Source organism: Azolla caroliniana, unplaced genomic scaffold, assembly GCF_043228905.1.
Source record: "Azolla caroliniana isolate FFs.n. ecotype wild unplaced genomic scaffold, voAzoCaro1.0.p SCAF_9, whole genome shotgun sequence".
Classification (NCBI taxonomy): Eukaryota; Viridiplantae; Streptophyta; class Polypodiopsida; order Salviniales; family Salviniaceae; genus Azolla; species Azolla caroliniana.
The window spans coordinates 20,579,807-20,592,169 of NW_028230444.1; the positions used below are offsets into that span (position 1 = coordinate 20,579,807).

General features: G+C 40.4%; 1 protein-coding gene across 1 annotated transcript; it reads left to right on the forward strand.

Moving 5' to 3' along the window:
* The first annotated feature begins 6,722 nt into the window (after window positions 1-6,722).
* Window positions 6,723-7,272, forward strand: LOC147860546 (uncharacterized). Its single transcript, XM_087324119.1, has 3 exons — window positions 6,723-6,882; window positions 6,962-7,039; window positions 7,112-7,272. The coding sequence occupies exons 1-3, from the start codon at window positions 6,723-6,725 to the stop codon at window positions 7,270-7,272; spliced, it is 399 nt and encodes a 132-aa protein (XP_087180245.1).
* The last annotated feature ends 5,091 nt before the right edge of the window (window positions 7,273-12,363 follow it).

A 12,363-nucleotide genomic window follows, 5' to 3' on the forward strand; every position in this document is an offset into this window, starting at 1 on the left:
CGCATCTGCCCTACCCCCATCAACATCATCACCAGATCCACCATCCACTTGAAGTGGACGGTCAGAGGGTAGGTCAGGTGGAGCTCGTCCCTATGTCGGACTATGGAGTGCACCTGACAGCTTTCGCAAGTTGTTAAGAACCGATGCACGTCCTGATATAATCCCGGCCATGAGTACTTCCCCTTTAGCCTAGGGACTCTCGTGGTATGCCGTCAACAACTCTTCATGTTCCTCTTTCTTCGCCACCACTTGGAGCGGGATGCCGTCTCTCTTCTTCGGGTGCTTCCATATGCTGCCGTGCCGTAGAAAGAATCAATACGCTTTCTTCCGAATCCGGTTGGCCTCTTCCTTCGTCCACGCCGCATCCGGTGTCATTGTCTTCAGGAACCCGCTGATCTGGAGCCACTCCCCGTCGTACTTGCTTTTGTCGAATTCGTTAAGCGTTGGGGTGCTCCCCTTCCCTGTTGTTACGTTGGCTGACCCGAAGAAATCCTCGCCGACTTCCTCGTTATCCGAAACCATGCCATCCTCGTCACTGAACCGCACCCTTGAAAGCATATCGGCCATGGCATTATCTTTCCCGGAGATGTGTTGTATCTCCAGGTTCAGGGACTTGATGAACGCGATCCACCTGAGCATCGCCAAGTCTGGAGTCGTGCATCTAGAGACCATACCTAGAATCGGTAGGTAGTCCCTCTCGATGATCACTTCCGTCACGATCAGATAGTCCTTGTCGGCCTTGATTTCCGAAACGACACCCCACAGCTTGCGCTTAACTTGGGTATATCCTCGCTGCCGCTCGCTCAATACCTTCGCCCCAAGCCGTATCGGGAACCGTACGCGGTCCTTGTCCTCCTGACTGATCACCCACCCGATCCCAGTCGAGCTCGTGTCCACCGTCACATAGATGGGGACTTTCTTGCCGTAAACCGCTTTCTGGAGAGCCGGTGCCGCAACAAGCGCCTCCTTCAGCCTCCGGACCAACTCCGTGTGCTCCGTCCTCCACTCAAACCTACGCCCTTTCTTCAATAGCCCGTAGAGCGGTTCTGCAACATGTGCGTAGTGCGGAATCCAGATGTGGTAGAACGCGCACGCACCCAAGAACCTGCGGATCTCCGTAACCGACCCACAATCGTCCTTCATCACGGAGATGGCTTCTACCTTTGTCAGGGACGGTTTCCGGCCATAGGGCCCGCACAGGTGTCCGACTACTAGTATCTCCGACTGTCCGAATGCTGATTTTTCTCCGAGGAGGGTGAGCCGCGCGCTCTCGAGTCTTTGTAGCACCTTCTCACAGTCGCGGATGTGATCCGTCACGAACCTCCGGCAACCGTTGGGCCTGACCGACTCGTCCTTGTCCTCCACAGTACATCCTTTGATCGGGATGTCGTCTAGAAACGACATGGTGATGTCCGGGATGCAGTCCCTCAACACCTTGTTCATCGCATTCACCATGTGCGCCACCGAGTTCGTTCCTCCTTGCGGCAGGGTACACATCCGAACTAGGCCGAGAGGAGTCCGCATCGTCGTGACATCCCTGCTCTCTACGGCTAGCTGGAACTGATCGTAGCCTAAGTACAGGTCCCCGACCGAGTAGATCGACCTCCCTGCGAAGGCCTCCGCGAACTCATCGATGGTCGGTCCGATACCTGCGTTTCGAATGGTCACCTTGTTGACCGGCTGTAGGTTCTGTATGAAGCGCAGTGTGCCGTAAACCACCAATTCGAATATGGGGCACTCGACGGCTCGAGGATGCCCATCTCCACCTTCAGTTTCAGCAGCTCCATCAGCTTCGGGATGTGAGCTCTGGGTACCGGAATCGGTTTGAGACTCCATGACACATGCGGTACCGTGAAGATCACCATTGGTTCCACAACCTTCGGGCCTATGCACCCAATCTCCTCCGGTGAGAATGCGAAAGCCTTCCCGTGCCTCCCGAGCATTCTCCTAAACCTCCGGTATCGGAGAACCAAAATTTTCTACCTATGGTACAAGTGTTTTTGCCTACAGTACATTTGTGGGGGGGTCGAAGCATGCTACGGTGTACCAACTTTTGGCCAAAAATTTAGTACTAAATCGAAGAAGAAAATAAACATTAAAAATTGTAAATAAGTTTCAAAAAACAAAAAACAAATTCATTACGTCACACTCGAATGCACAAAGATATTGTACGTCACACTCGAAATGTCCCTAGGCCATATTTAATACATTAATTGTTGCCCCAGTCTCCTAGGTAGAGTTGTACGAAAGCACACCTGGAGAAGGTATCCATTGTGACAGTTGGTCAGTCTCAGTATCTCTCTCTCTCTCTCTCTCTGGTATGGGTAGTCGAACGTGTCAAATGGTATGTCTCTCTCTCTCACTCACTCTCTCTCTCTCTCTCTCTCTCTCTCTCTCTCTCTCTCTCTCTCTTCTGTCTCGAAGTTGTCAGACAGACAGTGGCAGAAAGTTAAAGAAAGACGACATATATATTACAGGTCTATCTCTCTGTTTCTTTCTTTCACTCCACCTTCGATTCTTTCTGTTTTTTTCTTTCAAAGCTCTGTTTCTTTCTTTCTTTCTGTTTCTCTCTCTCACTCCACCTTCGATGCTCTGTTTCCCCGCGTAGCTGTTCTTGTGTTCCCCTCTGTGCCAGGTTCGATCTCTGAACGCAGAGATTTTTGTTTCCCCTGCTCGTTGTATGTGTTGTTGATTTTCCTTCCTTGTGTATGCTCGTTTGTTTCCTCTGTCTATGCTCGTTTGTCTCCTCTGCAGCAGCCTCGTTTGTCGAAATCAACACGGTCTGGTACCTCTGCAAGTTGTACAACCTCCAGGTATTCTCTGTGTTGCATGCCCAATACTCAATGTTTTCTTTTTCTGAATGTTTCCTGTCTGTCTGTATGCTCGTTTGTTTCCTCTGTCTATGCTCGTTTGTCTCCTCTGCAGCAGCCTCGTTTGTCGAAATCAACACGGTCTGGTACCTCTGCAAGTTGTACAACCTCCAGGTATTCTCTGTGTTTTTGTTTTCTCTGTGTTTCTCTGTGTTCCTTTTAAAAATGTATGAAAATATTTTGATCGAGGTGGTTGTGTGTTAGACATGTTTGTACATGCAACGTAAATGGAGTTGGCTATGATGAGTTGCTATGTTTTCGTTTTGTTCTTGTTTCTTGTCCATCTGTTTTATTTTGTGTGAGTTTGACATGGATGAGTGTTTTTCCGACTATTTTGGGTTTTTGTGTGTTTGACATGGCTTGTACGTGGGATGTGATGGAGTTGGCTATGATGATTTACAATGTTTTCGTTGGCTTGTGATGGAGTTGGCTTGTGTGTTTTACGATGTGATGGAGTTGGCTTGTACATGCGATGCGATGATTTACAATGATTTACAATGATGGAGTTGGCTATGATGATTTACAATGATGGAGTTGGCTATGATGATTTACAATGGAGTTTTTTTCCGACTATTTAGGGTTATTGTGTGTTTGACATGGTTTGTACATGCAATGAGATGATTTGCTATGTGTTGATGGTAATTGCTTGAGTTTTCTTCTAGTACATGCATATTCATTCCCTGAGAATTGTGTTGACTAGGACAATGACGAGAAGGACACCCATAAAGAAGACATTGATGAAAGAGAAAGTGAAGACACCAGTGAAGGAAGGAAGAAGGACACCCATGAAAGAAAGCAAGAAGACACCCACAAGAGAAAGGGTGATGAATTCATCAACACAGAGAAAGAAGATGTACCACTCCATCAGTCGAGACACACCTCTTGGATGGAATTATTTCCTTCGAGCACGACCTGACGTGTATCCAGAGCTGAGAGAGTGGTTGTTGAAAACCTGGGGGTCAGCACATCCCGACACAAGGCGAGGATTCCACATAAGTGGTTTGAAGAGGGAATACATGAATTTATTGAAGACGAGATACGAACATGTTTATGATACAAATCAAATCACTAACAATGAGGTGGGTACTGTTTTTGCACGTGCTTTTGCATGTGAAGTTCAAGGTGGCATTGACGTAAATTGGGAAGATTTTAATCGGCACCGGTCAGAACATTACAAAGGGTCCTCCAGTACCAACACTGGCTTGAAGTCATCTGGAACCTCTCATGTGGATATTCTAGCTATAACACCTATCCACCAAGTTCTAGAGGCAAAGGTACGGGCCACAATGACTGAAAAGCATGAACAGATGATGGCCGGTTGCATAGCTTCTATGAGCTCAAGAATACAAACACTACTTGCTGATTTGGAAGCAGTTAAATCAGCTGAGATACAGGCAGAAAAGAAATTTTCTTCAATAAAAACTACATATGAATGGATTGCATCGACAATCCAAAATTCAGAAAGTGAGGTCTTGAAAGAGGAGTTGAAGAAAGAGCTAAACAATATGGGCACTCAATTAGGTTCACAGATGAGAGACCTTGATACTTGCAGGAATGCACATGAAGAAATAGATAATAAGTTGTCAGCCTTAAAGTTGCATTCTGAGAACCTTGCATGCTTGATGCAGGATTTAAAACAAAATGGTTTTGATACTTTGTGTCCATCTGTAATTGAGCACCCAAGTGGTATAGAAAGTACCATTATTAGTATAGCTATATCACGGTATTGGCTTTACAAGTTATTTATTTCTACTTCTTTGGTATAAATAAGTGAGCAACTAATATATTATAACTTGTGTTTGCAATCTTCCAGGTGTATATTTTGTGGCCTTGGATTCAAGCTGGAGGCTATGGATGTTGTGATTACACCATGCTTGCACACATATCATGTGCTATGTGCTAAGTATCATTTTGAGAAAGAGAATACATGTATGGACTGTAAAACTACAATTGCGGCTGAGTGGTACTATGCTTGGGGTTTAAAAGTACACCCGTACGGTATGTGGCTCTACTATTCTATTGTTTGTATTATATGATGTCAATTAACATTTGGACTAGAACTAGTGTATGCCACAATTCATACTTCAAATTTAGTGTAATCTCTAACAACTATTATGTGGAACCCTAATTATGTGGGTTAGTATTGGCAGTACTCTTAATATATAATTGGTATGTGTAGTTGAAGGGATATTTTCCACAATTAGTAGTACTAAAAGGGAACCAGGTACAACATCGTCCAATCTATATTGCAACTTGCCTAGTATTAGTTTAGTAAACACTATACTTATAGTACATTGTTGACTGTTAAGATTGTTTGTGTAACTTGGGAATTAGTACTAGTAATGTAATTTGGGAACAAGGTGTATAGTAAATTGTTGAATAATAGTACAATTATTGTAATTTGGAAATGAGGTGTGTCAAACACATATCACGTTTAGTACTAATACTGTTCAAGATTAATACTGTTGGTGTAATTAGTACAAGTTATGTAACTAGGTGTGTAGAAGACATATCATGTTTAGTATTACTTGTGTGCAAAATACCAATCTACATTTGTTGGATTAGTACTTAGTAAGTACTCCATGCTTCATGAATAGTACTAGTTCTGTACTTTGTGAACTAAGTTACTAGTACATTGCTCATGATTAATACTAGTTTTGTAATTTGGGAACTGAGTAGTACTTTGTTCCTTATTAGTACTAGTTTTGTACCTTATTAGTACTAGATCAGTAATCTAGAAAATAAGTGAGTAGTACGAAATGAGGATTAGTACTAATTGTGTAATTTGACTAAGTCAGTGGTACATTGTTGAGTAGTACATTGTTCAGGATTAGTACTAATTGTGTAATTTGACTAAGTCAGTGGTACAATGTTCGGGATTAGTACTCCTTGTGTAATTTGCTAACTAAGTGAGTAGTATATTGTGCATGATTAGTACTACTTGTGTAAATTGGGAACTAAGTGAGCATTACGTTGTTCGGGATTAGTACTCCTTGTGTAATTAGGTAACTAAGTGAGTAGTATATTGTGCATGATTAGTACTACTTGTGTAAATTGGGAACTAAGTGAGCAGTACATTGTTCGGGATTAGTACTCCTTGTGTAATTTGCTAACTAAGTGAGTAGTATATTGTGCATGATTAGTACTACTTGTGTAAATTGGGAACTAAGTGAGCATTACGTTGTTCGGCATTAGTACTCCTTGTGTAATTTGCTAACTAAGTAAGTAGTATATTGTGCATGATTAGTACTACTTGTGTAAATTGGGAACTAAGTGAGCATTACGTTGTTCGGGATTAGTACTAGTTCAGTGATTTAGGAAATAAGTGAGTAGTACATTGTTCAAGATTAGTACTACTTATTAATTTGACTTAGTCAGTGGTACATTTTTCGGGATTAGTACTTGTGTAATTTGGTAACTAAGTGAGTAGTATATTGTGCCTGATTAGTACTACTTGTGTATGTTGTGCATGATTAGTACTAATCGTGTAAATTGGGAACTAAGTGAGCAGTACAGTGTTCCTTATTAGTACTAGTTCAATAATTTAGGAACTATGTGAGTAGTACATTGTTCATGACTGGTACATTGTGTAAAATGGGAAGCAGCTCTTGTGACCTACATTATATATTTTAGATGATGGTACTAACATTCAAGGTTTTTTTGTTTCTTGCAATGAATGTTGTAGTGTCAAGCAACTCCACGCCAGGGAAGGTAATGGAACAACCAGCCCCTGTGCCTAAACCCTCAATATCTGCTGCACATTCCAAGGTTCAGGGACCATCATTACCAATAACCTATGATTTTTATGATGAGGATGAATGTATGAGAAGGGCCATTGGAGCAGTGGAACATATGCTTCTACAAACAAATTCCCCAAGCTCCGGTCAACATCAAGAAATAGAGCCCACTAAGAAGAGAAATGCAGTTTCTTTACAAATAGAGCCCAGTAAGAAGAGAAATGCTGCAAGAATGTTGTATGGAAACGGCAAGAAAGGCAAAGTTGAATGCAATGGTGAGTCATATAAGTTCTCACCTGTCTGGAGCATTGTCAACCTAATCCATTGTCTAATACCATGTACTTGTGTAACTAGCTGATGATGAAATGATATTTGGTGACGGAGATACGAGTCCAAAACCTGATCATGAAGACGAATTTATCACACTCCCAGGTACACGTCAAAAGCCAGACTTTGAAAACAATGATTTAGCTCATAACAACCCTATTCTTGTTGTTATTATAGATCATAACAACACTGTTGAGCACCTAGATGTTGTGGAGAAGATGACCGAGCCCACCACTTGCAATGGGGTATCTACGGCTGTACAGTATGACGATGTAACATTAGGTAAAAATGTGGCCCTAAACCCTATGTTCATTGTTTGCAAACTTTTGAGTATGTGAGTTCATACCAATATTCTTTGGAATCCCACTAATTAGGTTTACAAGAGCAGTCTGATTCCCAACTGCAATCAAATGAATCGGGAACTTCATGGAGCACAAGTGCAGAATCAGATTCCCATCGGAGTCAGAATCAAATTAACCTTTGCAAGGAGGCAGACTCTAGAAGCACATCTTCCACACATGAGGATTGTGAGAAAAACGAAGCATTCATATGTGAAGAGCAGCTGGCATGTACAAACAACACTATGTCTAAAGAAGCCTATGAGTGTGGAAAGAATATGGCAAGTACTGAAGAGAAGATTGAAGCCCATGAAGAGTGTGGAAAGAATATGGCAAGTACTGAAGAGAAGACTGATTGTACTGATAATGTGGCAAGTGCTGAAGAGAAGACTGATTGTACTGATAATGTGCTAGTACTATCTAAAGATTCCCATGAGGATCATGGAAAGAACATTGCTAGCAATGAAGAGGAGCTTGATTGTACTGAGAATGTGCTAGTAGTGTCTTGTGAAGCCCATGAGGATCGTGGAAAGAACATCGCTTTCCCTGAAGATAAGCCTGTTTGTACAGAATCCCATGAGGAGTGTAGAGTGAACAACGTTACTAATGAAGGTGGGCCTGATTGTACTCAGAGCGAACAACGTTGTCTTAAGAATGAGGTGACATCCATCGTACAAGAGGAGTTGACCATGACTACTGCCACGGTCCACATACAGGAGTCTAATAAGAACGAGTGTATAGGCATCGGTGATGATGATAGGGCAATAAAGATTGCTAGGAGTACAAGCATTCAGGAGATGAGTGATAATTTGTCTATCGACAGCACCTTTGTGGATTTGTGTACAAGCATTGCAGTTGCAGAAAACATAGTTGCTCTCTCAAGCTTGCCACCAGTACAAGGTGCCCGCGCATCCACGCCTGTCTCTGATGCCTCTGATGATGAAGTGCCACTTAGTCAGCTCATACCTAAAGGCTTTAAGATAAAGAAGAATGTAAAATCAGAAAAATCTGGCACCAACAACAAGCGCATTACAAGATCGGCCAAGTTACCCTCTAGTGCCTGATTGTCTTTCGATTGTACTTGAACTTTAGTTGTTAGTGATGTCTGAAATTGAACTATTTGGATACCAAAATACTGTTTCAATTGCCAATGTAAAAAATCCAGTTCATGAATCTGAAATAGTTATACCAGTGTGAAATCAAGTTCATGTTTAAGGATTGCTTCTATATTTTGCTCATCAACATATATCAAAAACAATGGGAATATACTTTTTGATCTAAGTATTCTTATTTTACAACGTTTTGTTTCTTTTTTGAGATCATCTCCTAATCCTCGCAAAGTCTTTCAGTCTATTGTAGATAAAATGCTTGAAAGTCTTCTTAGCTTGCTAGGAAAATTTAGGTTTTTAGGTGTTGATGATGAGAAACAGAAAATATCGAGTATCGGGTGTTATTGAAGATATCCTGAAGTATAGACTGTTTCATCAATCCCATTTGGACGGTAACCAGAATGTGTGCAAATTGTTGAAGCAATGTGGGCCATATTTTGATGATATCATCCCAAAGGATGAATCATCCACTAACAGTAGTAAGGAAACACATACCTTTTTGAGCTATCACAAATTATTGTTTCAGAAGTTGGATTATTTTGTTAAGGAAAGGAAGGTTTGTACTTTAAAATCCATAGCTGGATATTCAGGACTTATATACAATAAGTAAAAACTCAGATGGCTTCACAGGACATATCATGAAACAAAAAAGGATTCTGAGAGAATAATTTTCATTGTTGTCTTCACAGAATTCATCGCCCCCTTTGAAAAATGAACTTACAGTAGAAAATCTTACAATATTAAAGTCTTTAATGAATTCAACTAACAATCTTCTCTTCGTAGCAAAAGAAGAGCAGATTTATGTGGCAACAGAGGACACACCAACTCTGCAAAACTCCTATGCTCAAATAACATCAGGAAACATGAGCAATATCGGCAATGAAGAAATCCAAGTCCTGTTGATAACAACTAATATATTATGAAAGATAAGTACAAGTGGTTGAGAGGCATAAACCCTTTGGAAGAAAGACGAAATATATCAATTCATTTGTCAATCATCAAAATTAATAGTGAACTCCAAGTGGATGTTTTTCAGTTTTCTAGTACAATGTATTGATAGGGTGACTTTCAAGCATTAAATAGAGAGACCTCCCCTAATATGTGCTCATGAACCTCTTGGGGGACCTTGTAGACAGTGTTGTATCCCTTAACCTTGTGCTTTGCTTGAGTCATATTGAATTTGATCGCAAGAATGGCATCAGCGTAGATTATTGCGATGGGTGCTTCTTTTAGTAATGCATATGTGTTCTTGCACTGCGGCAACTTTGCATAATAGTTTCCATACACGACAGAGTCACCAACGTTGAAATTGTTGCCCCAACCATCCCTCACCACTTCTTTCAATAATGTCTTTCCTTGCTTGCACACCACAATGTAGTAGTCTTCTAAATCTTCATTCTGAGAATATTTGAGCACTGCAAAATGATCTCCAACTTCCAATAAAACTGCCAAGTCTTGATTTTGGTTGTAGTATACAATATCGTTTGAATGCACATCCTCTTCAATATCATCTTGTAGTTCAGGCTCAAGCTTCTGCAGCTTCCAGGGCTCCACGATTGATAGGTTGATGCATTTATCCCAAGCTTCATCTAGACACATGGAACAAAAGCATGATAAACTACGGAGTAACAATTGGGTTGTGTCCTTGCGGCTAAACCCTAACACACAATGGGTGCTGCGTGTCCCTTTCACGGTTTTACAACCATATGATTTAGTTCTATCGACCTCATCAGCGCGAACTTCAACAAACAATCTGTTCTTACCATCATTTGACATCTTCCATGTTAGCCACTGCACAACATCATGTGCATTTTGTAACTTAGCGCCATTATTATCCAACTGCTCACTTGTAAGGGCACGTTTGATCACAGCCCCCGCGCCATCATGCTCTCCTTTTCCATGTCCAGACCCGAAGTAATTCCATTGCATACGAATATTGAATAAGGAGAAATACCTGCTTTGGTGAGTACAAGATGAGTACAATACTATGAGTACAACATGAGTAAATACTGATTTAGTACAATTCTCTTAAGGACGGACAATACTATGAGTACAAGATGAGTACTTTATATCCTCCTGTAAACACAACATAGTACAGATACAACACACAACATAGTACAATGTGTCTATGGAGAACCCTTCACATGGATTAAAACATAATTAGTACAATTCTCTTAAGGACGGACAATACTATAAGTACAAGATGAGTACTTTACATCCTTTTGTAAACACAACATAGTACAAAACCAACACACAACATAGTACAATGTGTCTATGGAGAACCCTTCACATGGATTAATCGATACTTAGTACAATTCTCTTAAGGACGGACAATACTATGAGTACAAGATGAGTACTTTACATCCTCCTGTAAACACAACATAGTACAAAACCAACACACAACATAGTACAATGTGTCTATGGAGAACCCTTCACATGGATTAATCGATACTTAGTACAATTCTCTTAAGGACGGACAATACTATGAGTACAAGATGAGTACTTTACATCCTCCTGTAAACACAACATAGTACAGATAGGACACACAACAAAGTACAATGTGTCTATGGAGAACCCTTCACATGGATTAAAACATAATTAGTACAATTCTCTTAAGGACGGACAATACTATGAGTACAAGATGAGTACTTTACATCCTCCTGTAAACACAACATAGTACAGATAGGACACACAACAAAGTACAATGTGTCTATGGATAACCCTTCACATGGATTAAAACATAATTAGTACAATTCTCTTAAGGACGGACAATACTATAAGTACAAGATGAGTACTTTACATCCTTTTGTAAACACAACATAGTACAAAACCAACACACAACATAGTACAATGTGTCTATGGAGAACCCTTCACATGGATTAATCGATACTTAGTACAATTCTCTTAAGGACGGACAATACTATGAGTACAAGATGAGTACTTTACATCCTCCTGTAAACACAACATAGTACAGATAGGACACACAACAAAGTACAATGTGTCTATGGAGAACCCTTCACATGGATTAAAACATAATTAGTACAATTCTCTTAAGGACGGACAATACTATGAGTACAAGATGAGTACTTTACATCCTCCTGTAAACACAACATAGTACAGATAGGACACACAACAAAGTACAATGTGTCTATGGAGAACCCTTCACATGGATTAAAACATAATTAGTACAATTCTCTTAAGGACGAACAATACTATAAGTACAAGATGAGTACTTTACATCCTTTTGTAAACACAACATAGTACAGAACCAACACACAACATAGTACAATGTGTCTATGGAGAACACTTCACATGGATTAAAAGTTACTTAGTACAACATAATACAAACAAAATTAGTATGCATGCATCCATTCACAAGTGCAAGATTCGAATAGTTAGAAACATAATTAGTATGCATCGATGTGACTAGTACTGTTTGTTAATAGTTACAAACATAATTAGTATGCATCCACTAACACAAGATTTACTTCCTTACACATTGCATGATAAGTATTAAACATATGGATTAAAAATTACCTGGCGATAAAGTAGAACGATCGTGCCGCCTTAAACTGCGAGGCAGCACCATCAGACCAAACCCAATGACGGTTAAAGGTTAACCCTAGAGAAAATAAATCTGCATGGTGAAGCTTAAAACAATGTTGAACAAATAGTGTATCATGCTTTTTATCATCTGAAATGTAAAATATTGATTTCTTATGTAACTCACCGTCTTGCCTCCAATAGCAAATATGTACAAGTATTGTACATTGATCATTGTACCAATGCATTGATTGAACCTCATTTTGAACTTTAAATGTATAGTTTTCTGCAAAATCAATAACGGATACAATGACACCCGTTGGTAAGTTATTAATACATTCCTTGAACTGTGAATTTTGCCAATAACTCCGGAAGTTATGTGGAATAAACTCCCCAAGTTGTTTCTTAAATTCTGAGACAAGGGTAGCAGCACATGTCT